We start from the raw sequence: 25,137 nt of genomic DNA, 5'->3' as shown, positions 1-25,137 counted from the left end.
GTTGGAAAAATCCTCTAAAAACTCAGTTGAAATTGGGGTTGACAGACCATTCCTTCAGAGCTTGAAGGCCTCAGCAAAAATGGTTCTGGTTTCAGGATCTGTGAGCGACATGAGCCACCAGGGCCACAACCAGCTTCCTTCCCATGGGCCCATGAGAGGACAAGGACAGTGGTACCAAGTCAGCACCTCTCCCTCCTTCCCACACATTCCAGGCCACAGGTAACAGGAGACACTGACTCACTAGAAACACCAGGTGGCTAAGATACACAAAGCCCTAGTGTAGGCACCTCTGCTTATGAGTCAAGAGCTCATTCTGCAGTGGTGATTCTGGGCATTTCTCCCACTATTTTGGTTGACTGTGTGCACATTAAAAAATAACTAATAAAAAGAGAGTAGGTGAATTTTACCTTTTATAAAACCTAAGTTCTAGAATTTTCACATTGCTTCATTTTTATAATCACCACAATACTGAGGTAAACAGGCAGAGTGTTATCATGGTTTTACAGATGGAGAACAAGAAACTTAGGGTATCAAAATGGGGGTATTGATAGGATTCTTTGTGGAAATTTAAGTAAATAAGAATTTATGGTAAATTTTCATTCCAAAACAAGTAACTTGTCTTGGCCAATAACAAAACCCCCTACTAGGCCAAAGGAGAGAGGGACGGGCCCAACTCCTACAGAGGCATAAACTAACCAGACCAAGACCCAGCAGCCACCAGTCACCAGTTACAGGAAGCAGCAAAAGTGAGTAGGTGGGGGACAGAGGGCCAAGGTTACCACTGACTGGCCTAAGGTACAGGAAGAGCTGCAAAAAGAAAACAGAGGGGGTGGGGGGGGAGGGTGTATTAAACATGGTCAATGGGCAAAGAATACTTATGAAGTCTCAGGATTTCTTTCAGGGGACACCTGCTGTGCCAGGTCTAGAGAGCAAAAGTCTGCATGATGGGGTTCCCTAGACTCAGGACAGCAGACCTTCCAACAGGACCCAAGGAAGCACACTAGAAAGGCTGCAACTCTGGAGCCTGAAAGATGGGTAATGGAGAGCAGGAGGGCTTCTGCTGCTCTGGGAAGGTGCTTACAGGGTTAAGGGGGTTTTACTGCACCCGGGTAAAAGGAAGGAAGGAGGAGATAAGGCGTCTGTCATGGGCTTAAGAACTTTCCTAGAGATTCGTGTTTATTGGCATTTGACCCAGAGTCTTGCCCATGGGTAAGGGCATAGACCTGGGCTCTGAGTAGGAAGACCAGTATCCTACCTCCTATTCAATTCAGTCTCTGTCAATCCACCAACCCAAACCACCCCCACCAGTAGTCCAAAGGTAAAATGGCCCAGGGACACGCTGTGCTCTCAACAGTCTGCTGAGTCTCAGAACTGGATGGTGGGGAGTATCTGAAGTTCCGCCCCCTTAGTTCCACAACAAAAAATAAACAGAGGCAGGAGGTGGGGCAGAGGCAAGACGCTGGCAGCCATGCATCTTGCTAGGTCTTTATAGCTGTGTCTCTGGATTTGTAGGCCACTCCTCGACTTTTCAGCTCTCGCACGATTCCTGTGGCAGGAAAAGAAACAGCTCTGTGAGGGAGGAAGATTCCAGAGGATAAGAAAAGTCCCTCTACTACCACTTTGTGGGAAGAAACGTGTTCCTAAGCAAAGTGGAGTTCCTAGACAGCTCATCAATGATCCTGCCAGGTTGGCTTGTTACCACTGAAGATTCAGGCAAGTGTCTGGCAATGACTTGGTAAAAATGACAGGAAAACAGAAGACACGTTGTAGTCATTGAAACCAAGGGTTCTGGAGCCGAAATGCCTGGTTCAAATTCTACCTCCTTACTTAACTAGCAGGTGACCTTGGACAAGTTATTTAACCTCTCTGTGTCTCAGTTCCCTCACAGAGGTGTGAGGACTAGCATGCAATCACAACAAGGACTTCCTCAGAACTTGGCACAGTAAATGAGTATCAGCTGCTATTATGATTATTATTACCTTGGGGTAGGCGACCAGTGACTGACACTGCATACACACCCGGCTTAAAGTTACCTAAGAGAGAAGAAAAGAGATGGCAGTGAGAGTAAGTTAATTCTAAAGACCAAATGGAGGTTTAAGCTCAAAACGAAAGAAATGCTGCAGCGCCGCGAGAAAAGCAATCACCTCTTTTGGCTACAGTGTTAAATGACAGGGGACAGGACACTCTCATCTTTCTCACTCTGAGGACACGTACCCAATGATTTAAGACTCCCCCACTGAACCCAAGGGGTTCACAACTAGGAGAAGGAAAAGGAGAAGGGAGAACTTACTGACTCGCTGCCACTTAGACACCCAGCTGTCCTCTGGACTCATCATCGCAATGATTCTGGGAAAGGGAAAGAAACAGAAGTCACGCTGAGCCTTGCGCACTAGAGAAGAGCGATGGAGGAGACTGCCCACGTTACTCTGCTACAGGCCAGCAAAATAGTTCTGGGAGAAGAAACACAGGAAAAAGCCAAGTATTGAGTCTCTGCTAGAAAGCAGGAGAAAGTGACTTCTAATGCTGCGAAGGAGCTGACCAAAAGTTAGTACTGAAAAAGTTTCTTTGCCCGCCAATCACAAGTCAGTCATCATCCCCAAAGGACTAGCTTCACCGGGCTCAAAAACATCTTTAGCCCAGACTCCCGGGGAAACCAGCTCTTCTGATTACAACCAACATGACCACTAGGGGGCTGGCCTTAATGCAAAGGCAGAGGGTGAATGAAAACAATGGGTCCTTCTACCAGAAATAAGTTAGACTGGGCCAAGATCTGCCTCTAATGAGCTGTGCAGCCTAACACACATATGAAACTCAAAGACCAAGCTAATACATGAAAAGCACCTAGCACAGAATAGGTGCTGAATAAACATTAACTCTCCTTATTATCCTACTAGTTTTTCCTAGGATACCTCTGATTCTAGAGCACAGGCAACAGAAAGGCTACTGAAGAGCTAGAAGCCTGCCTTTTGGGCTTGACATGTAAACATCAGGTACTTTCAGAAGCTTACAAAGGTCATTTCTGCCATTTGTTGATTCAATCAAATGCTTAGTGATTGCCTATTGTGACAGGTCTGTTCTAGACACTGACATTTGTTGATTACCTCCTCAATAACCATTCCCTCTTCTCTTGGCAACAATCTTGGATTCTTATTTGGGGGGCCTTCCTCCCCATCCAAATCCTACATTCTCAGTCATACACGGAGTGGAACTGATCCCATCCTCCAGGGTGGTTACGCAGGGTAATACTTGCCCTGGCCTGGCAGACTGATGTGCAGCAGACACATATGCAGGCCATTCTCCTGACCAAAACTATATTCTCCTCTGTCCTTCACAACCAATCTTTCTAGCCCTATAGTGTCTGTTACCCAACCTTATGATTCAATCTAAACAGAATTCCCACCATTCTCCAAACATACCCTAGTTTTCCCACCCCTGATTTTGCTCAAGTCATTCCCTTGTTTAGAATGCTTTTTCTAAAATGCTGTCTCACCTCACCTTCCTCAAAAAACCTGTACTTCTTTAAGAGCCTGCTTCATATGCTATCTCCTCTGCTTCTGGCTGAGTTCATCTGGCCTTCCTCTGATCTCCATTAGCCTTTGACATACCCATTCTCCAAAACCTAATATGCACAGGGAATACACAAATAACTCCCAACAATTCAACAGTAAAAAGCCAAATAACCTGATTCAAAAGTGGGCAAAGGACCTGAACAGACATTTTTTCTGAAGAAGATACACAAATGGCCAATAAGTACATCACAACTGATTAGCAAAAGACATCACCAATGATTAGGGAAAGACAATCAAAACCACAAAGAGATATCACTCCACACCCAATAGGGTAGCTTCTATCAAAACCAAAACAAAACATAAAACAAAAAATAACAAGTGTTGGGTAGGGTGTAGAGAAACTGCTGGTGGGAATGTAAAATGGTGCTGCCACTACGAAAAACAGTCTGACGGTTCCTCGAAATACTAAACATAGAACTCAGCAATTCCACTTCTGGATATATATACCCCAAAGAAGTGAAGGCAGGGACCTGATCAGATATTCGTAAAGCCATGCTCACAGCAGCATTATTCATAACAGCCAAAAGACAGAAGCAACCCAAGTGTCCATCGACACATAGATAAAATGTGGTATATACAAAAATGGTATTATTCAGCTTAAAAAATGCTTCTGACATGCTACAATATAGATAAACCTTGAAGACATTACACTAAGTGAAATGAGCCAGTTACAAAAGGACAAATATTGTATGATTCCGCTTATATGAAACACCTACAGTATACTTCAAATTCAATCGCTTCTCGGCCTTTTGGCTAAGATCAAGTGCAAATTCATAAAGAAAGTAGAATGGGGCTGTGTGGAGGGGTAAATGAGGAGATGAAAAAAGTTCTGTAGATGGATGGTAGTGATGGCTGCACAACAGTGTGAATATACTTAATGCCACCGAATTCTACACTTAAAAATGGTAAATTTTCTGTCACACATATCTTACAACTTAAAAAAAAAAAATTCTAACATGCAAAACTTTACACTGCATCTCTTACTAGTAAATACATCACTGTGTGACTCTTGACATCCTTCAGAGCAGCCAACACAGTACGTTACCTGTAAATGGGAGTTCTTTTATTCATTTGTTAGCAATTTTGTTACAGTGCAAACAAATAATCGAAGGGACTGAAGATTCTGCCTGGGCACATGCATGTGTAGGAAGTAAGATTCCATGACAACATCTTTTTTGCCCAATTCTTCATGCTTCCTTAAAGGAAATCAAAGAAGGGATGGAGTTGGCCCCATCTTGAAGGTTCAGCAAGTACTGGGTTTGAGCCTAGTCTGTGTGTAAATCTTCAATTGGCCTGGAGACCAAGAGACACTTTAAAGTATCTCCTGAACCCCCCCAAAATACTGCCCCTTGGCTCCTACCTTGGGGGAAAAATGGAGACCTGGCTACTTATGTTACTCTCACTTCCCTTTCTCCCCATTGGACAATCTCACTAAGGGAAAATTTTTCTTACAGGTTCTCTTAGACATATCTAAAGGGAACAGCTTTCGGGCGATAATTTACCATTACTCTACCTGACCTTCATCTTCAGAAAGGATCTTCATGCATTCAACAAACCTTTATTAGCCATTCGCCACCTTCCAGGCCCTGTGCCAAATCATGGTGCACAAGATAAATACAGTCCCTACCAACAATGAGCTGACCGTCTTTAATGAAGAACTGTATGGCAGAAATATAATGAAAACCACACAAGTCATTTTAAATTTTCTAGTAGCCATGTTTATGAGTAAAGACAAAAAGATGAAATTAACTTCAATACCATATCTCATTTAACCCAGTATATCCAAAGAATTATCACTTTGGCATGTAATTAATATTTGAAAAATTAAAATATTTTATATTCTTTTTTCTCGTTCTAAGTCTTGTCAATCTAGTGCATATTTTGCAGTATGAGCAAACCTCAGTTTGGACTAGCCACATTTCAAGTGCTCAATGCCACACATAGCTAGTAGCAACTGTACTGGACAGCACAGGACTACTATGTCTCAAAATAACTTTGAGAACAACTAGGATTATGGTCTCAAAAGTCTGCCTCACATTTACTGGGTGGGGTGGGGTGGGGGTGGGTGTAACAAAGGACTCTAAAGGGGCTTACCCATCAAAGGAAGAACTGGTGCAGTCATATACCATCTCCCGGTTACCCTTCATCTGAAGGTATGCATCACAATTGTCACATCCGTCATATTCAAACTGGTCTATAGTCTAGGAGAGGGAAAACAGGGAGAAGGAGTGAGCATAAACAAGGCCAAAAAAGGAAGTAGCTTTCTCCATACTTCCACCTGGTCAGTTAGAAGTCTCCCTATGTTGGCTCTGTCTCATCAGATTCCCCACCCACCACTCCCACAGCCCCATTGCTAAAGTTCCACCCTCACAGTCCTCCCTCTCTTATTACCAGCTATGTTTTACCTACTCCTTTCCCTAGTCTCCTCAGGGTCAGGCATCCTCTCCGACTACTCCCTCAGCTGCAGATCCCCACCCTCCTCTGAATCCCAGTGGCCTTCGGCTTCAACAGAAGTTCACTGAATGTCTGTTAAGGATCAGACCTGTGTGCTGAGGATTCAAAATCATGTAAGACTGCATGCGTTCTTCCCGACTTAAACAACGGCCTCCAGCAGCTTCCCACATCCCCTGCCAACCCCCGGGGTCTTGGACCTTACTTTTCCCTTCGCTATCCCCCAGCTCCGTTCCACCTTTTCCCCCACCTTGATACCCCATCGCCCCTACAACCGCCTCCCCGAAGGACACCTTGACCAGAGAACACAGCAAACAAGCCCGTAGATGCCGTAGGTCCTTCGGCACCGTCTCCAGGGCCATCCTCTCCGACAAATGAACAGCAAAGATTTGGGCCACGGCTTCCTCAGCCGCAGGAAGTAAACAGCGATTTACCCAGAATGCCTTCCACTTCCGGTTTTCCGCACTTCCTGTTCCGGTGTGGGGAGCCGCGGACTCACGCCCCTCTCTCTCTCTCTCTCCCCCGCCCCCCCCCCCCCCCCCCGGTCAAGGAGATGGTTTCTCCCGCCTGGAGGCGGGGCCGGCCGGGAGTCACCTGGGCCGGCGCGCGCACCCGCCACCTGGGCCGGCGCGAGGGCGAGGCCGGGAAGGCAGTTGCGCTTGTGGGTAGGGCCCGTGGGGGAGGGGTGGCGCGGCTGGCGCCTGCGCGGGAGCGCGCCGCGGCTCCGGCCGGAACTCCCGGCGGGGCGGGCCGTTTGATCTAGGCCGCTGGCAGCCGGCCGCCGGTCCCCTTAGGAGGATCCCAGATGTCAGCCGAGATTCTTTTTTGTCTTCCCGTTTTAAAAGCGCAGGGCCAGAGTCCACTGTCTCCATCTGGATTATCTCTGCAGAGAGGAAAATCAGGGACAGCCCCTTTCTTTCCTGAGAGCAGTAAAGGGTTTCCATTCGCCGTCCACGGGAATGCTGGCTTGTGAGCCCATGGCGGATACCAGGCCCATTATTTTTTAAAACTCTTTACGTACTTTCCTTGTTCCAGCTGATAATTTGTTTCGTGCAGCATTTATTTTTTTTTTTAATTTTTTTTTAACGTTTATTTAATTTTTTGGGACAGAGAGAGACAGAGCATGAACGGGGGAGGGGCAGAGAGAGAGGGAGACACAGAATCGGAAACAGGCTCCAGGCTCTGAGCCATCAGCCCAGAGCCTGACGCGGGGCTCGAACTCACGGACCGCGAGATCGTGACCTGGCTGAAGTCGGACGCTTAACCGACTGCGCCACCCAGGCGCCCCTCGTGCAGCATTTAGACACAGGTCCTTTACTTCAGAATATCTGTAGGGGATTGGAGATTGTGTTTTGTTTTGTTTTGATTTCACCCTATAGCAAGCTGGATGTTTCTTTGCTCTCCTGTTCAAAACTGGGCAACAGACAATGACCACCCCCTAGGAAACCTGTCCTGGAGAAGCAGAGGGGGAAATGTGCTTTGTGAGGATGAGAGCAGAGGCTGCCCCAGGCTCTGTGGAATTCATACCAACATAGCACCAGCTCTTGATCCTCAACCGTAGTCCCGTGGGGAGGCAGAGCACAGTCATTTGTGTTTATCAGAATTGGAGCTCTGGGATAGTTTCAGTAGTTTCAGGCCCTACTGTTCTATCCTCCCAACCAGGCGTCCCAGCTGAAACAGAGCTTTTTCAAGGGGGGAGGGCGTGTGTTCAGATGGGTTCTGTGACTGGGGTTAGAATGTTCCCTGTCACTGGATACTTTCCAAACATACTTTCACGCTTATCTCATGGGAGCCCTGCAACCACTCTGTGAAGTAGGCCTATTTTATGGGTGGAAAAAAGTGAGGCACAGAATATTTGCCCAAGGTCACAAAGTCACTGAAGCATCATAAGAATGTGTGAAGTGAAAAGTACAATAAGTCTGATAACGACTGGACCACAGTGTGAATCTTGTCATGCTTCCCCCTTCCCTTATCTCACCAAATCGTTTTTAGGGGCTTACAAATCAATTCTTGTTACCTAGTCTACCACTCTGTCCTGTCCTTTCATAAATCAGAGCCTAGCCTCTGATACCAGAAATAATTTATTTCTGTCAATGGAGAAGATGAATTTGTTACCCTGAGTGACAGTCATGAGAGAACAAAACCACAAGACCAGACCTCATTTATGGATAAATATATTAGCAAATAAATACATTTCTCAACATAGTGCCTGATTCAAGCGTCTTTCTGTCTGGTTCAGATATAAATACCCATGTGGGTGCTTCGGTAGGTGCTAGTTCCCCACTGACTTTGAGGGAAGAAGATTCCCAGGTAGGGTCCTGTGCCCACTTTGCTCCCACATTCACATTCCAAATGGGATAATGCCTGAGGAGCCAGCAATGGTCAAGCTGCCCTGGGGTGAATGTCACCGTCAGGAGGCCCCTCAGCCCTTGCCACTCAGTACCAGCTACCCAGGCCAGATATCCTGCATGCACACCTTCCTGGGCATCCCTGGCCTATATGGCTTATAATGGGAAGCTGGGCCTTGGGGCCACCTAAACCCAAATGTCCCACCTTGCTTTTCCTTTGTTCTCCCGTTTCCCATCCCTGCTCTGAGAGAAGACCCCCAGATTCATCGTTGTCCTTGTTCAGCTGTAATTCTGCCTTTTCTACCTTCATTCCATCCTCCCTTTTCTAGACGAAGTTCATCAGAAATCCTTTTCTTTCCATCTACTTTGGGACTTTGAGATAGGCAATCTCTAGAAAAGAATTATTCCCTCCCCACTGCCACCCCCCCCAATACCCAGAGGTACTGGGAGTTGCTGGAGAGAGAAGGGAGTCTGAAAGTCAGAGGGTCCATCCCAGGTTCTTTATGGTGCCAGAACATGGTGCTGGGACACGACTCCACACCCTGGCTTCCCACAGTCTCCCCTCTGACTTAATAGAGTGGATCTGACAATTAAGAGCAAGAAGGGAAAAACATTCTCCCTTATGCACCAGGGTAGGCACTGCCTGGAGAAGCTGCAGAGCTTCCCTTTTTAGGGCTCAGGCCTCACCTATGTTCTTGATCCTTTTGCAAAGAAGGAAAATAAGAGCCAGGTTGCTGCTGATGCAGCAGCTTTACCGAGGAGTCAAAGCTGGTGTGCAGGACTCACCCAAGAAAGGAGGTAAGAAGGACCCATTGGCAGGTATGCACATGAGACTTGGGATGAGGAAGACCTGCAGGGTCTGGGGGAAGGAGCAGCACCTTTTCAACACCTAACTACCCACACCTAGCTTCCTGCTCTCCCTTAAGGAGCCAGCCCACATAGGCAGTAGCTAGTTGCCAGGCTGGACACAGACTTGCTGCCCTGCAAATGTGTTCTGCACGCAGGGTCCAGAGCTGGGAGCAGGGAACACTTCCTGCCCCCCCCACCATCACCACCCCTCTTCCAGAGGTTCCAGGAAGTATAGCAAAAAAGAGGGGTGTTTTCCGAGGTCCTTTCTTCTCTCAGGAGCATGACTCTGTGCCACACAGGGCCCCCAGGTCAGCCGGAGCACACTTGGTTGAAGCGAAGTCTGCGCATCTCACACAGCCTGTTCGCACAGCTCCTCAAGCTCCTCCTCCTCCGAGCCTGCGTTTACAGAGGGAGAGGAAATTGGTCACTGAGTGTCAGGCCAGCCTCTTGCTTGTTCCACCTGCAAGACAGTATGGCTGGCAGGGAACCACACAGGGTGGGGAGCAGGGAATGTGTCCAGAAGGGGCAGTTAGATCGAAAGCTGGGAGGGGTCCCAGTTGGGACACAGGGAAGGGGGGGGGGAAGCTAGAGAAAGAGAAACATATATAGCAACCAGTGTGTTACAAATACTTCCTATTCATTCATTAACCCAATTAATATTTTTAAAAAAAATTTTTTTTTCAACGTTTATTTATTTTTGGGACAGAGAGAGACAGAGCATGAACGGGGGAGGGGCAGAGAGAGAGGGAGACACAGAATCGGAAACAGGCTCCAGGCTCTGAGCCATCAGCCCAGAGCCTGACGCGGGGCTCGAACTCACGGACCGCGAGATCGTGACCTGGCTGAAGTCGGACGCTTAACCGACTGCGCCACCCAGGCACCCCATCCAATTAATATTTATTAAGCACTCATGAATCTGGCCTGTTACCACACACCAAATAGAAGACCAGAAAAAAAAAAAAAAAAGCAGGAACCTGACAGTCTTGTAGAAGAGAAGGCGTGCATGCAAAGGGAAATTCTGCCAGTGAGACAGGACTGGGTCCTAAGACCTTTCCTGGGAAGGGGACAGATCATGTTCCAGTGGAACAATCAGGAAGGGCCTCCTGAAGGTGAAGATAAATGAGCCGGTCCTGCAGAAATACGTAAGAACTCAATTTATGGGAATAGGAAGGCAGCAGAATATTGTGGGCTATAGGAACTGCAAGAAGTATTTACTTGGTTTGGCAAAAGGATGGAACAGGGAAGAACAGGAAGAACAGGAAGGGGAAGAGGGAAAAATAAGGTTGGGAAGGAAGATGGGGGCTAGCTGGTGCTAGAGCCTTGAAGGCCAAACCAGGATGGGTTTTTCTTCACTGTGGACAAAAGAGAACATTTGGAAATTTCTGGACAGTTTATTTGAGGGTGATGAGCCTGGCAGCAGTACGTGAGCAGGGTAGCTGTGCTGCATGACTCTGTAGGACACAACACTGTATGTACAGTGCCCAGCCTTCATGGACCTGTAAGAGGGGAAGGAAGAAGGGCAGGAGGCTCCTGCTTCCATCTTTAGGCTGCATCTAAGACACAGGCAGGGGCCATCAGTTTTGAAGAAGGTAAAAAATGCATCAAGGATACATTTAACAGAATCTGGCATTGGTTGGATTTGAGGAGCAGGGAAGAGGGAGACATTGAAACAGGTTCTGAGTATGAGAGAGAGGGGAAGTGGTGGTCTGGGACCAGCAGCACATGACAGGGCCCAAAGGGAATCATCAAACACATAGCCAAAGCTTACTTTACCTGGTTCTATGGAAGCAATTATTTTCTCTACTGTAACTGTTTACATGCTTATGACCCCACAGACCTGGATCTCCTGGTTGACAAGTTCCATGTGTTCAGAGCCTAGCCTGGAACCTAGCATAGAGCAAACATACAGTGCAAGAAGGAAAAAGGAGGCAAGAAGTGAATGAATGAATGGTAACAGCTCTAGATCTTAACTGTTGGGTTCCTGGACTGTGAGGTCTTACGTTTCAGGACCTTTGGGTCCCCTTTTGGGGTGGCTAGTGATAGCTGTAGGCAAAGAGCTGTGTCACCCACACTATGGGAGAAGATGGGGAAAATGGGGAGGTAGGGGGCTCTGAAGGAAGAAGAGGAGGATTTGAGCAAAAAAAACACCAAGTTAAAGTTGAGGATTTATATTATCACCGTTGGTTGTAATACAGTATCAGGGATGTACTGAGGCCCCAGGAAAATGAGGTCAGTCTTATTAACAAGGGTGCTTAGAAGGGAAGCCTTAGTTGTTCTTTTACCCCCAGGGGGAGAGGAGAAAACCTAAGGACCCACAGGGTTGCTGAGAACCATCTGTGTTTTTTTTTTTTCTTTTTCTTCCCTTTTCCTTCCTTCCTTCTTTCCTTCCCTCCTCCTTTCCTTCCTCCCTCCCTTCCTTCCTTCCTTCCTTCCTTCCTTCCTTCCTCCCTTCCTTCCTCCCTTTTCTCATTTACATAGCTCTTCTTATATGGCCTAGGATTATGGATATCTGCAATTATTTCTCCTACAACACCTCATATTGCCTAGGATTATGGCTATCAGTAATTCTCCATGCTCTCCTCAAGAGCGAGGAACCCTTTTGGGCCTTCTTTGTATTTAAAGCTAATAATTGAACTGTGTGCATTGGTACAGCTTTACTAATTATTAAAGTATTGAAACAACTATATTGGAGCTGTTGTCCCAAACAACCGCAAGTGCCAGATTTCTGACGTTCCATCCACACTGTATTTCCCCTGAGGCCGCCCTATGATCTGGCAACTAAAGGAGTAATACCTGGCAGAGTCAGAGTGCTTCAGCCAGCATCCTATGCTATGCCTGTTGTTCAATATTTTGAATGTCGCCCCACTGCACCCTTCTCAGCTTCTGTCAACCCTTTGTTGGCTGACTTTACCCATCCTGCAATAACCCCTAGTATCCTCTCCCCACCACACCCTCTCCCCCTGAAAACTCACCAGGCTGGGCTGGCGGCACCTGGCAGTGTGGGTAAGGGCATGACCTGCCCTCCAGGGTGCCACAACTCCATTCACAAGGCCCTTCCCCAGGTGGGTGTGGTTCCAGGGACTGGCGTGGAGTCAGACACAACCACACTGGCTGTGAACTTGGGTAACAAGGGCCTGGGGTTTCTGGTAGCAGCCTCCTCTCCAGGCCTGGAGGTCCAAAGATCAATGGATGGGCCTCTGGGGACCAAGGGTATGCCAAGCTGGTAGCATAATGGGGGAAAACCTGGCAAGTTGGGTGTGCAGTCAAGTCCTGGGGCCGAGAGGCTGGGGTGGGCTCTGAGAGGCACCCTCGCCTTTTCCTCTGTGGATGTCGAACAGGGAGGCTGGATTTCTGCAAGTGGAAGAGGCTGCTGGGACTGGGGCTGGAGGCATCAGCTGGGCCTGCGGCTGCTTCGACGAAGGCCTTGGGCCGTTGTGGATTGGGGAGCTGTCCTGAGGGGGCAGCTGGGTTGGATCTGGCAGCTTGCTGATCAGGGGAAGGCGGCTCTGGCTGGGGCTGTGTCCGAGGAATGGCAGGCCTGGACTGGGGCAACCCAGTTTCTGGGCCAGGCTTCCGGCCATGCCACTGGAAGCGCTTTTTGTAGTGGTGGTGCCGGTGCCGGTGGTAGTGGATGTGGCTGGAAACCTGGGTTTCTCCTGTGGGTACCACTGAGTCCAAAGAACGGGGCCGAGAGGTCACACTAGGCTGGGTCTCCTCCCCCCGGGGCTCCCCTTCAGGGCTGCAGTACACCAAGGGGTCAAAGTCACTGCTCAGGGAGCTGCGGAAGGTAGAACTGCTGCCATGGATGCCCTGCAGACTGATGTCCGTGCAGTTGACCACTGAGTCACTTGAAGAGCCATGACAGGGCCCCGAACTGGAGTCACTGGCTGGCCCGTCTGCCATGTAGCCACTGCGTTCCGTGCGGTAGCTTTCTCCAGAACCGCTGCTGTCGTGAGGCCTGGCCCGGCGTGGGGGTGCTGGGCAAGCGGAGAGGTGCTGCGAGGTGCATCGGAGACGGCCTAGCCCCCAGCCCTGCGCGTAGGGATGCTGGGCCACCGCCAGGCGCTGCTGCTCTCCCGGAGCCCGAGGATGTGCGGCTCTGGGGAGACGGTGGTGCCGGGGGCCTGTGCCTGGCTCCTGCGAGGTTGGGAAGGGACCAGATCGCGGGGGCCGAGCCACTGCACTCCGGGAAGGGCCCAACAGGTACGCAGCAGGTAGGTGGTAGTGGGCATGGCCGGGATGCTGGCGAATGAGGTGGAGTCTCCGGCCTGGTTCTTGATAAGATCGAGAGTGTCCCAGGGACTGGGAAAATGAATCACCCTCTGGAAGAAAGAACCAAGAGCATAGGTGTTTGACCCCCACAAACCTATGGAGCGTGCATTCAGAAAAGTGTGGCTGTAGCACCTATTTGAGCCCACGTAGCCTGTGTGTTCGCTCAGACTTGAGGGACCAAGGACATTCCTAATCTGCCTGTGCCCTGGGACGCCCTGGCTCCTTCCAGTCCATCTATCTCCCTGGAAGTTCCACTGTGTATGTCCATCCCTGCTCCTCCCATCAGCCCACCTGGGGCTCTTTGACCCAGGGCCACCACCAGTCCATAGTGCACCTTTGGGTAGATTAGAAAAAGGCTCTCCTTCCTCAAGATACTTCACTTTCATCTTTTAGAAAATTTTCATAATATCCTGGTTTTGTTAGAATAAGACACTTTGTTGCCAGAAAATCAGAATAATAAATATACAAACCACCCAGATTTAGAATCAACAAAGTTGTCATACAGATACAATGTTTAAAGTAATGAAGATGTCTACAGTATGAATGGCCCTCCCTGCCCTTCACAGGAAGCACTCTTGAGCAGTACACAGCTTAAAGAACTATTATGGCAGACCTGCTTTCTCCTCAGCTTCAAGACAAAACCGTCCCTCAGAGAGCAACCTTGTTCTAGACCCATCTGCCTGCACACAGGGGAGGACTTGGCCCACCTCCTACCTACGATGTTGAACATGCAGAGAGGGCAAGTCCGATGCTGATGTAGCCAGGGGTCCACACACACACGATGGAACTCATGGAGGCAAGAAATGACCCGTAGCTCCTAGAGAAAACAAGGGGGTCCAAACCAAAGTTACCTGTAGGTTCAGGAGTAACGAGGATTTCCCTGACTCCCTCTGGCCTCTCCTTTTTGCCCTCAGCTTCTTGAAAAATACCCCATGGTAGAATAGAAAGAGTAAGGGCTTTGGTGTCCGGTAAACCTGGATCTTGCCACTTTCGCTGCATGACCTTGGGCAAGTTTCTTAACAGAAATGCTCTAGTTTTCCGCTCTAAAATGAGTATGAAAAACTAACCTACCCCCACCCTGCACTGTCATGAGGCTAAAATGAGATAATACATCTAAAGCACCCACTACAGATCCTAGCACGTGGTACACACTCAACGAACAGTAGTTGTCTTTCCCTGGAAGACCAGGAAAATAACCAGACCTCAGTGCTGTCCCCTACCTCTGCTTCATTGCAAGATACACGGGACACAGATGCAACCAGGGCACCCACACCTGCCCGAGTGCCTCCTCCAGCCTCCCAAAGTCCAGCTGCCCTCCCCAGCCTGGTCATGGAGGTCGCCCGCAAGCCCTGCCTTACCTGGCCCTCAGAGAACTCCTCCAGGCAAATGGCACACACAGGGGCTGAGCTACAGCTGCTACTTGAGTCCGGCCACTCAGCCCGGGCCCTCCTGCAGCTGGCCTGGTACCTCCTGGTGGCCAACTGGCTGATGGCCCAGGCTGTTCGCTGTTGAAGGGGATCCTGAGAAGAGGGGTGGGGCTCAGAATAGGGCAAGGGCTCCTCTTCCTTCACCCCTGCACCTCAAGTTTGTGCTTGGCTCCCAGTCACCCAGTTAGATCATATGGCCGATTGACTACTCCTAGGAGTTTGTCGTCTTCAAGCTCATACGTGGCTCTGCCAAGCAGGCTAAGCCCCGCCCACCCCACTCCCCCATTCATACCATCAAGCTTTCTTTTCCTTGATGACCCGTGGGAGAAAATTTTCATCCAACTGCCTGCTTGACATCTTTGCTTGGATATCAAATAGGCCCATCAAACTGAATTCCTAATCCCATTAACCACCGAACCACATATCCATCCTACCGCCTTAAAATGTAAGTCAGATCATGGTACTACTTCTGCTCAAAACTCTCCAATAGCTCCCATTTCACCCAGAGTAAAAAAACACTGTCCTGCCAATGGCCTACACAGTCCAGTAAAAGGGGCCCCCATGGACCGTCTGTCCTCGCCTCCTGCTCTGTCCTCTCACTCACTGCACTCCAGCCACATGGCCCCCTTGCTGTGACTCAGACATACTGGACACGCTTTTGCCTCAAGGCCTTTGCCCTTACCGTTTTCTCTGTCTCGATCATACTCTCCCCAGATATCTGCACATATCACCCCCTCACCCATTTAGGGTCTTTCCTGTAAATGTCGTCCTCTCAATAAGGCTTTCTCTGGCTTTGCTTTTAAAAATTAACTCTGTCCGGGGAGCCTGGGTGGCTCAGTTGAATAAGCATCCGACTTTGGCTCAGGTAATGATCTCACAGTTTGTGAGTTCAAGGCCCACGTTGGGCTCTGTGCTGACAGCATGGAGCCTGGAGACCACTTCGAGTTCTGTGTCTCTCCCTCTCTCTCTGCCCCTCCCCCACCCCTGCGCACACTGTCTCTCTATCTCTCAAAACTAAACATTGAAAAAAAAATTTTTTAAATAAAAATTAACTCTGTCCTTTTACATTCCCCTTTTCCTCTTCCATTTTATTTTTCTCCTTGGAACATGTCGCCATCTAAAATGCTACATATTTTACTTATTTATTTTGTTTATTGTCTGTCTCTTCCCATGAGAATGAAAGCTCCCTGAGGGATCTTTTTGTTCACTGCACAATCCCCAATACCTGAAACAGTGCCTGGTCCATACGAGGAGGTCTCTATATTTGCTGAATAAATAAATGAATGGGCAAGCTGATGTGGAGAGGCTGCTGGAGATCAACAAGTCAGATGCCAGGGTATTTAGATGTAAACTATTTCAAGAGCATAAGGACATCTTCTTTCCTCACTTCTCCCTTCCTGCTCTTTACCCTCCCGTATGCATAAACATGCCACCTCCACCAGGGAGCCCACCCTGCTCACCGGCCTGTTGTGGTGGGGGCGGCATCGAATGCGCAGCACTGAAGCCAGGATGACCACAAAGATGGTGCCCACCACCGTCAGGAGGATCCACACATCATAATCTGGCTGGAGGAGTGAGCAGAGATGGAAAGAGTCATTATTTCTGGAAGGAGTTGGGCCAATTTGGGAGACATTCAGGTGCTCAGGAGAGTGAAGGCTAGAGATCCCCATGAGTCTTCCAGCAGAGGGGATGAAGTGAGGAGGAACCTGCAGGTGGGGTTAGGTGGTCCCTGTCTGCCCAAGGTCAATCATAGGAGAGGGTCCTCCAGGTGTCAGCTGTGAGAGGTACTACTATCTGAAGACCTGTGTGCTTGGGAAAAAGAGGAAAAAGACCCTCTGCAAAGTGGAAGCCACCCAGAGCACAGCTGAGTGAGGTTTCTAGCTAGTGGAGAAACACCAGCCAGGGTGTCAGGGGCTAGGGGGTCAGGGTTTCATTCTGGCTCTGCTCCTCTGTGCCGTGAAACCACAGAGCTGAAAACAACTTTAGAACTCAGCTGGCCAAATTGATGCATTCTGCAGATGAATCCCAGAGGGGGAAGAAACCTGTCCTGAGGCACACAGCTGGTGGATAAAGTTGAACTATAGGGTTTCTAAACTCTCTTTAGCTCCAGGAGTCTAAGGGCTCTTGATGGGAGTTGCCACAGAACAAAGTGGCAGTGAGAACGGGCGCTAGGGCAAGGCCTGGAGATCTGGCGTGCTTACCCAGGTTGGGGGCTCCTTCAGCTCAATTCTAACATGAGCCTTTCGGTTCTTGTACACAAACTCCATCAGCTTCTCGGCATCTTTACCCCAGATCAACACCACTGGCCAAGTCAGCCCCAGGGGTTGCTGTAGCTGCGGGAGGGAAAGTGCCCACGAGGGCTGTTATGTCTTGACTTGTCTTTTCCCAGATGACTTTATCTCCCTCCATCCAGCTCCCTCAGACACCCCAACGTCCCTGGGTACCTGCTCAGCAGCAGCTCGATCCTCAGTGATGTCAAAGAGGACCGCACTAGCTCCTCGCTCCCCTGCCATCCGGGCCTGCAGGGACACACAGCAGAGGTCCGGCTGAGGTCAGAGAAGGACACAGCCCATCTGTCCATCCACGCCCCGGCCTCACCCCTCACACGCCTGTCCCTTCCTGGGACGTTGCACACGCTGCATCTTTGCACACTCAAATATAACATGTGCGATCCGTGTCCTGCCCTCAGCTCACCCAGGTCCCACTGCCTTCAAGGACAACATTCAATCCTTCATTTTGTCATGGAATAAACCCGTAACAAGGGTTTAGTAGGTGTCAGGTAGTGGACCTGGCTCTAGAGCTAAGGACAAATAAGACATTGCCTGGCCCTCAAAGTACCACAAGTCTGCCTTCACTAAGAAGTGTGAGAACAGAAGGGAGTGGCCAGAACCACCACAGACCCCCACCCCAGGGAGTGGGGGGAGGGTGACCAGTCCCTGGAAAGGGAGGGAGAAAAGACAGGTGGAGAACTCCTTCAGAATAGAACTGGGCTTTCCAAGATCCAGCCCTGCCTGACAAGAGGAGCCTACCGGGCATCCCCTCAGCTCAGGCAGAGTTTCAAGGGCCTGGGCCCCTGCTGTCACCCAAGGTCTCTATGGCAGAGCCCAGGCTCAGCCCATCTCTTGATCTCTTTCTCCCTGTCACACTTTTCCTGGCTACAATTCAAGGACTTAATGGAGTCTCTGTCCAGTGCTTTATCCCTCATCCCTTCCCTGAAGGTGGCACTGGAGGCTGGGTGGGGAGGGACTGAGGGGCTATTACCACAAGGACACAACTGTGCAGGTACGCACATGCACGCTTGCCAGGGCTCCAAGAGCAGGGTCTAGCCAACCAGGCAGAGCAGAGCAGAGCCAAAAAGAAAGAGAGAGAAAAAAAGCAGGAATCTAGAAGCTGGGTGTGGGGTAAGAGAACTGAGATAAGAGCCAGGGGTGGGGTGGAGGTGCAAGGGCAAAGGAGCCACAGACAGATACTGCCTTGCCTTTGTGACAGCCTCCCTGCCCAGCACAGCCACTCTCCAGCCTTTCTCCCCACAGCACAGGCTCATCTTGCCTTGGTATCAGGCTGGGACCTCGTGCCCCCAGGGCCCTGCTGAGTCTTTGCGGCCTTCCTGCAGGCACTGAAGGAGTTAATCCCTCTGCCAGTAGTGGTGGCAGGAAGGGGAGCCAGGGCTGGGGCTTACTCACACTCTTAGGGCTTTGATCTCTGCTTTCCTTCCCGGAGAGAGCCTGTCCGGGCAGGTCTCCTGCCACGCAGGCCAGGGGAGCAGCTTGCTCCAGCTCCCTGCTCCCTACTCCCCAGGAGGCAGCAGGGGCCAGAGGGCCCCCTCAGAACTGGCAGCCCACAGGCAGGGGAGCCCAGGAAGAAGGTGGTGGAGACACTCGAGTGGGGCCCTGTTTTGGTCAGAAGAGTAACTTTCCCCCTTCCTCCCTCTCTCCCTCCCTCCTTGAGCTGCTGAGGAGCTGGGCTGGGCCCTCTACCAGCACCCAGGCCCAGCCCAGGCCCAGGCTCGCCAGCCTAATTGACTGGAAATTCACAGGACTCCAGAATGGTATTGCTGAAGAAATTGAGAGGTCACAGCCTTCATTGTCCTCCTGCTCATTTACTCCCAAGAAGTCCAGCCCAACTAGGTGACCCCAGGCAAAGAGAAACTTCTGAACCCTCCAAGCCAGGGTATGGGAGCCACACCAGAGGAAAAGGAGAGGGGCTCCCCCTGCTAATGTCATAGTCTAGAACTTGGCCAAGGCATGGGGAGGTCACCTCAGTAGTCAATGAATTGAGACTCCTGGATCCTACATGCTGACAGGGCCTCATGTGTCTCATGCCCAGATTGAGACCCTAGACCCAGCCTGGCCTGAAAGAGCATGAGAGAAGGGCACAGACTTCCTTCTCCAGAGATTTTCTTACTTACCAACCCCTCTGTCTTTGAAGGACTGGGGTAGGAACAGTGGAAAGTAATTGCCCTGATGTTCAAACACCCCAGCCCATTACAGCCCATAATTACAAAGTTGTAAAAAGGGATCAAAGAGAGAGTACTGGCCAACAGGGGAAACAAACAGGACTTTCAGGCAGTGGGTACCTGTGTTCAGAGTTCTAGGAACCAAAAAGCACGATTTGGGGCCAGATGGCAGCCCACACTGGGGCTATCCATGCTTCCCTCTGGTCCACCTGCCCCCAAGAAAGTGGGAGAGAGGGAGAAAAGAAAGCACTTCTTGGGAGACCGGAATCCGGAAGGCAGAGACAATAGGAAGGCCCTCTGCATGGGAAGACTCAGCTTTAGAAAAATTACCCAGAGATCTCTTTCGGGGCTGCAAAGAGTCAGCCATCTCTCTAGGGGCAGCAAACAAAGCTGCCCACGGCCTCTAGCAACCAGGACTAGTACACTCTAGGACTCGTACACTACCCTCTGTACCTCTCTGGGCTGTAGGTTTTCCTCTCCAGACACAGTGACAGTCTCTGTAATCTCCTCATCAAAGATTGGCTAGGTACCTACTGTGGCCAGGGCACCAAGCCAGGGAAGGCCAAGCCCTCTAGAACAGCTCATTATCTAGTTGTACATATCCATATGTACATATCCATAATATATCCAAAGACCTATCCATAATATAATGCTGATAACATTCCAGAGTACAAATGAATGAAATAGACCAGTAGTTTTCAAACCTTTTTTCACTGCAGAAAGCCCATCCCCCACCACACACACACACACACACACACACACACACACACACACAATCTGACGCAAATCTTCAATATACAAAACAGATAAGACTCAGCTGAGTTTGAGGATGGGGGTGGGGTTAAGAAAGAGCCTTGGTTTCCCCCTCCCCACAAAGCACCTCCCTGAAACCTGGCATGGACAGAGACCCCGGCAGTGTGCCAGAAAAGAGGCATCCCTCCATAATAGGCTAGCTGGGCTGAGCCAGTCAGGAAAGATTCACTAGAAGAGGTGGAATTCATCTGGGCTTGAAAGCAAGGGTAGGAGGAAGTAGAAGGGATACTAACCTTTACCGAGACCCACTCTGCCCAGACTGCTCAGGTTTGGGTCCCGAATATGCCACCAACTATTAGCTGTTAGACTTTGGGTATGGTACTTAACTGCTGTGTGCCTCCGTTTCCTTTCTGTAAACTGGGGATTATAATAGGCCCTACTTCACAGGGTTGTTTTGTGGGCTGTATAAGTTAATCCATGCAAAGCTTTATGCTAGTACCCAGCACATAGTAAGTGTCCCCTAAGTATTAGTTATTGTTATATCAGCTATGACTATATGCTTTGGGTATGTGATTTCATTCACTCTCCACAAAAACTCTATAAGACAATTATCCAGTTTTGAGTTGAGGAAACTGAGGCTCAGAGAGACTGAACAACTTGCCTAGGGCCACACAGCTGATCAGACCACTGATCTAGTCCAGGCATGAGGTGATAAGGGCCTGGGTAATCATAAGGATGGCTGTGGAGTTGCTAATAGAGAAACAGAAACCAAGTTGGATGACTGGATAGGGGGAGGGAGTCGGTGGTGGTGACAAGAATGGATGAGTCCAGAAAAATTATGGTGAGGGTTTCAGAGAAGATCAAGAGAGGCAAGAATGAAAGAAAAACCCCAATCTTGTTAAAAGCATAGGATGATGATGCCAGTGACGACAACAGTGGTAATTGCAATCATTTATTCAGTGATTACTATGTGCTTAGCATGGGAGCTTCCATCTGTACTGTCTTATGGAGCTTCCATAAGAGCTTCCATCTGTACTGTCTCATTAAATCCTCATAACTACTTTATGATATAAGTCCCATTATTATTCCCCTTTTACAGATGATGAAACGGGCCCAGAGAGGCGAGCTAAAATGTCTAGGTCACACTGAGGAGCAGTGGAGATGGCAGGCTTCAGACCCAGGGCTGTCTGGGTCTCAAGAGCCCCAGCTCTGTTGATGGTGATGACACCACTACTACTGATGGATATTCCAGAGCTGATTGAGGTTAGCATTTCTCAAACTTTTATCACTAAAACCCACCTTTCCCCTCTGGCTTCTGGGAACCATATGTTTTTTTTAACATTTTACCAAACTAACTGAATTCATTATGTACAATTCATGTTCCTATGAGATAACTTGTAACCAAAAGCAACATACAAATATTTTAGTTAAGCTTGTGGGACTTATGAAACATTGGAAGTAGCTCAAAGACCTCCATTACTACCCTCACAGACCTCCTTTGAGCCAGCAGATCTCAGGTAGGAGCTGCTTGGTCAGGTCAAAGGATGAAACCCAAGGGAAGCCTTGACCTGACCAGTTAGAGAATGTGGGGCTAGAGCCATCCTGTCCCACCGAGGTGGGGGAGAAGCCAGGTATGGAGAAGCTGAGCAGCTAGTGAAGGAGGAGGAAGCATGAGCAGTGACCACAAAGGCTGTGGAAGAAAAACAGGTCCTAGGGCAGCAGCCAAAGTGCCTCTTCTAAACCCCTAATGGCTTTTTGTTCCTTTGTGCATTTTAGCTCAGGCACTATTTGGTAGCTGACAGACATCATTTTCATCCTCACAACGACCACTGGGGTAGAAAATAAAAGTCCCATTTTATGGTGGTGGCCCAATAAGGTTGAAAAGAGCACCGACCACACGTTCCTTGTTTCCTAGTGTCTGTGCACAGGACTTATTCCTCCCACAGCACTGTGATCCTCCAGGGGGCGAGAAGAAAACCTCCTACGTGGACAATGTCCTGCCACGTTGCCCAGTGTTCACATGTGTGTGAAATGCATACACTGTTTTAGAAGAACAGCAGAGCATCTCTGAGCCCTTCCTCTCCCATCTTTCTCTCCTCTCCCACCTCTGTATCTCACACACTCACACTCACTCACACACACACATACACACACTCACACCCACTCACACACACTCCACACTCACATTCATACCACGTAACACTAGGCACTCATCTACCAAATGAGCAAATGAATGACATTTGCCCATATTCTGTAAAGCAAGGGAAGCGAAATAGCCCAAAGCAGGGTACCTTCAACCTAACAAAATTCTGCTGCCATTAAGGACCTGCCCAGTCTTACACAGAGACAACACTCTCCAGATCCTCCACGTGTGCTGGCCCCGACCGCCCACCTCCTCCGTAGCCCTCTTCTGCATCAGCGTGGCCTGGGCTGGGAGAATATCTCCACCCACCTGTGGGTGCCACAATCAGAACCCCGCCCACATCTTTCCCCCTCCATGGGACCAGGTAAGAGCCCAGGCTGTTTCCTTGAGACTCATGGCTCAGGAAATAGCCCTCAGTAGGATCTGGAAACCAGGGAGAGTCTGGGCCTGAGTACAATCAGCGGGCACACTGGTTGGGACTGTCACCGTCCTCTTTCCCCACACCGGGGAGCTGGACCCCTTCCACCAAATCCACCTGACTGTGCCACACAGAATCTAACTATGCTCTGGCTTATGCCACCAGGAGAATCTTTTCTCATGCTTTCAGTGTTCCTAGCCAAAATGGGAGGCAACAGAGCAGAGAGATTAAAAGCCCAGGTTTGAGAACTAGACAAGGCTCAGTTCAAATCACAGCTCCACCCCTTCCCAGCTGGGTCACCCTGGCAAGTTAAGTTTTTTTTTTTTCTTTTTCTTTTTTAGTTTATTTATTTACTTTTTAGTAATGTCTACACCCAATGTGGGACTCGAAATCACAACCCTGAGATCAAGAGTCACATGCTCCTCTGGGACACCTGGGTGGCTCAGTCGGTTAGGTTGGTTAAGTCCAACTTCAGCTCAGGTCATGATCTCCGAGTTCGTGAGTTTGAGCCCTGCATCAGGCTCTGTGCTGACAGCTCAGAGCCTGGAGCCTACCTCAGATTCTGTGTCTCCCTCTCTCTCTGCCCCTCCCTGGCTTGCACTCTTTCTCTCTCTCTCTTAAAAATAAATTTTAAAAAACATTTAAAAAAAAGTCACATGCTCCTCTAACTGAGCCAGCCATGTGCCCCAGTTACTTAAGTTTTCTGACCCTCACTTGCTTCACATGTCAAATAGAGAATAAAATGTCTAGCTTTCCTGATTGTCATGCAAAATAAAGGGGATAATGTATAAAGAATCTGTCCCATGTGGCACATGGTCAGCACACAGAAAACAGTAACTAACATTAGAGCAGAACAAATACAAATGTTCACAGGACCTTAGAGGTAGCAGGCCAGTGAGCAGCATGGCAAACCAGACAGTCCACGATGGTGGAAACCTGGCAACTGCCACCAGCTCCAGCCAATGATGCCCTCTGGAAATGTGGAGCCACCAGTTTGCAATCTTAGAGGAAGAATGTGAACTTTTTTTTAATGTTTATTTATTTGATTTGAGAGAGAGAAGGAGAGAGAGCATGTGTGCGCTCGTGAGCAAGGGAGGGGCAGAAATAGTGGGAGAGAGAGAATCCCAAGCAGGCTCCTCACTCTCGGTGCAGAGCCCAGCATGGGGCTCAATCTCATGAACCCTGAGATCATGATCTGAGCCAAAATCAAGAATCTGGTGTTTAACCTACTAACCAGGCGCCCCAAGAATGTGAACTTTTTAAGGAAACAGGGCTTCTGTTTCTGCTATTCTTGCATATGCTCAGTCAATGTTTCTGAAAGATGGAAAAGCCCTTCAACTGACCGCCTCTTTGCCCTGATGCTGGTTAGGGGAAGGGATTTAAGATTTCCAGGTGATGGGGGAGGATATGGGGTGGGGCACCTGCCTTAGATGACAGTCAGAGGTTCTGCTGGTGGATGATGGTTGGTGGGGAAAGGATGGAGGCCTGAATTTCCACCCCTCTCAAACCAGTCATGAATGAGGAAAACCAGAGCAAACTGGACACATCTCTCCTAGGTGAGAAGGGGACAGAGAACAAAGGGCCCTCTCACAGCCTGGAGCTGGGTGAAGTTCAGAGTGTGTGGAGGTCAAGTGTGAACCTACCTTGCTGGCCAGTGACAGGCAGGGGCGCGGGGCCCGTTGGGGGCTCTCCAGCTTGACAATGCTGATGAATCCAGGCTCCAGATTGTCGTCATCACTGGCATTGCACAGGTACAGGGGGTGGGACTGCAGAGAGAGGGAGAGAGAGAGGTTAGGGAGGCTCTAGGGAGCAGGAGTAAGCTGTGGGAGCCAAGTACTTCCCCACTGTTCCAGGCAGGGACCAGGCAGGTCTCCTAGTGCTATGAAACAATCAGCCTTCTTATTTTTTCTTTCTTTCTCTTTCTTTCTTTCTTTCTTTCTTTCTTTCTTTCTTTCTTTCTTTCTTTCTTTCCTTTTCCTTTTTTCTTTCTTTCTTTCTTTCTTTCTTTCTTTCTTTCTTTCTTTCTTTCATTTTAATTTGCATCCAAGTTAGTTAGCATATAGTGCAATAATGATTTCAGGAGTAGAATCCAGTGATTCATCCCCTACATATAACTCCCAGTGTTCATCCCAAGTGTCCTCCTTAATGGGCCTTCTTACTAAATTGCCTCAGAGGAAGCTCGTAAGCATCAGTTGTCATTTCAGGGCCACCAGGGCCAAAGATACATGGAGGTGGGGTGCAGGTAGGCACGAGGGGTGCCAAAAAGGGGGAACCTCAATGAAGAGCCTGCTGCAAATCTGCCCCAACAACCCTCAAACTGCCACAGACTCTCTCACCTCCTACTTCTTTCACCTGTTCTAAAACCCCAGGCTAAGAGCCCATATCAGTGCCTTCAGAATCTTGCCTTCCCTCCATGCTCTCCCAGGGCAGTGCTGGGTGCTGCCGGGTGCC

General features: G+C 49.3%; 2 protein-coding genes across 3 annotated transcripts in view; both read right to left on the bottom strand.

Moving 5' to 3' along the window:
* Positions 1-393: 393 nt before the first annotated feature.
* SUPT4H1 (SPT4 homolog, DSIF elongation factor subunit) lies at positions 394-6,448 on the bottom strand. The gene is made up of 5 exons (XM_040497012.1): positions 6,314-6,448; positions 5,664-5,770; positions 2,291-2,346; positions 1,980-2,033; positions 394-1,546 (listed from the first exon to the last, which is right to left on the bottom strand). Exons 1-5 carry the CDS (start codon positions 6,380-6,382, stop codon positions 1,479-1,481), a joined length of 354 nt encoding a protein of 117 aa, XP_040352946.1. The 5' UTR covers positions 6,383-6,448; the 3' UTR covers positions 394-1,478.
* A 1,730-nt stretch (positions 6,449-8,178) lies between these two features.
* Positions 8,179-25,137, bottom strand: part of RNF43 (ring finger protein 43) — a 64,917-nt gene continuing 47,958 nt past the window's right edge. For both annotated transcript variants that reach the window (XM_040497010.1, XM_040497011.1), the window contains 8 exons: positions 24,330-24,452; positions 17,361-17,435; positions 17,118-17,249; positions 16,377-16,481; positions 14,848-15,009; positions 14,204-14,306; positions 12,190-13,539; positions 8,179-9,613 (listed from right to left, as the gene is read on the bottom strand). In XM_040497010.1, the coding sequence (XP_040352944.1) occupies positions 9,567-9,613; positions 12,190-13,539; positions 14,204-14,306; positions 14,848-15,009; positions 16,377-16,481; positions 17,118-17,249; positions 17,361-17,435; positions 24,330-24,452 (2,097 nt within the window). In that variant the 3' untranslated portion in view covers positions 8,179-9,566. The remainder of the gene's footprint in view (positions 9,614-12,189; positions 13,540-14,203; positions 14,307-14,847; positions 15,010-16,376; positions 16,482-17,117; positions 17,250-17,360; positions 17,436-24,329; positions 24,453-25,137) is intronic.

The sequence above is a fragment of the Herpailurus yagouaroundi genome, unplaced genomic scaffold (genome assembly GCF_014898765.1).
Source record: "Herpailurus yagouaroundi ecotype Mexico unplaced genomic scaffold, PumYag 189, whole genome shotgun sequence".
Taxonomy (NCBI): domain Eukaryota; kingdom Metazoa; phylum Chordata; class Mammalia; order Carnivora; family Felidae; genus Herpailurus; species Herpailurus yagouaroundi.
The sequence above is the reverse complement of the archived record's forward strand: the minus strand, read 5'-3'. Positions and strand labels throughout refer to the sequence as shown.

Coding starts and splice junctions, on each gene's coding strand:
- SUPT4H1 (XM_040497012.1), bottom strand. CDS start 6,382: ATGGCCCTGGAGACGGTGCCGAAGGACCTACGGCATCTACGGGCTTGT. Junction 5,771..6,313: donor TGCTGTGTTCTCTGGTCAAG/GTGTCCTTCGGG, acceptor TCCCTCTCCTAG/ACTATAGACCAGTTTGAATA. Junction 2,034..2,290: donor GTCTAAGTGGCAGCGAGTCA/GTAAGTTCTCCC, acceptor CTTCTCTCTTAG/GTAACTTTAAGCCGGGTGTG.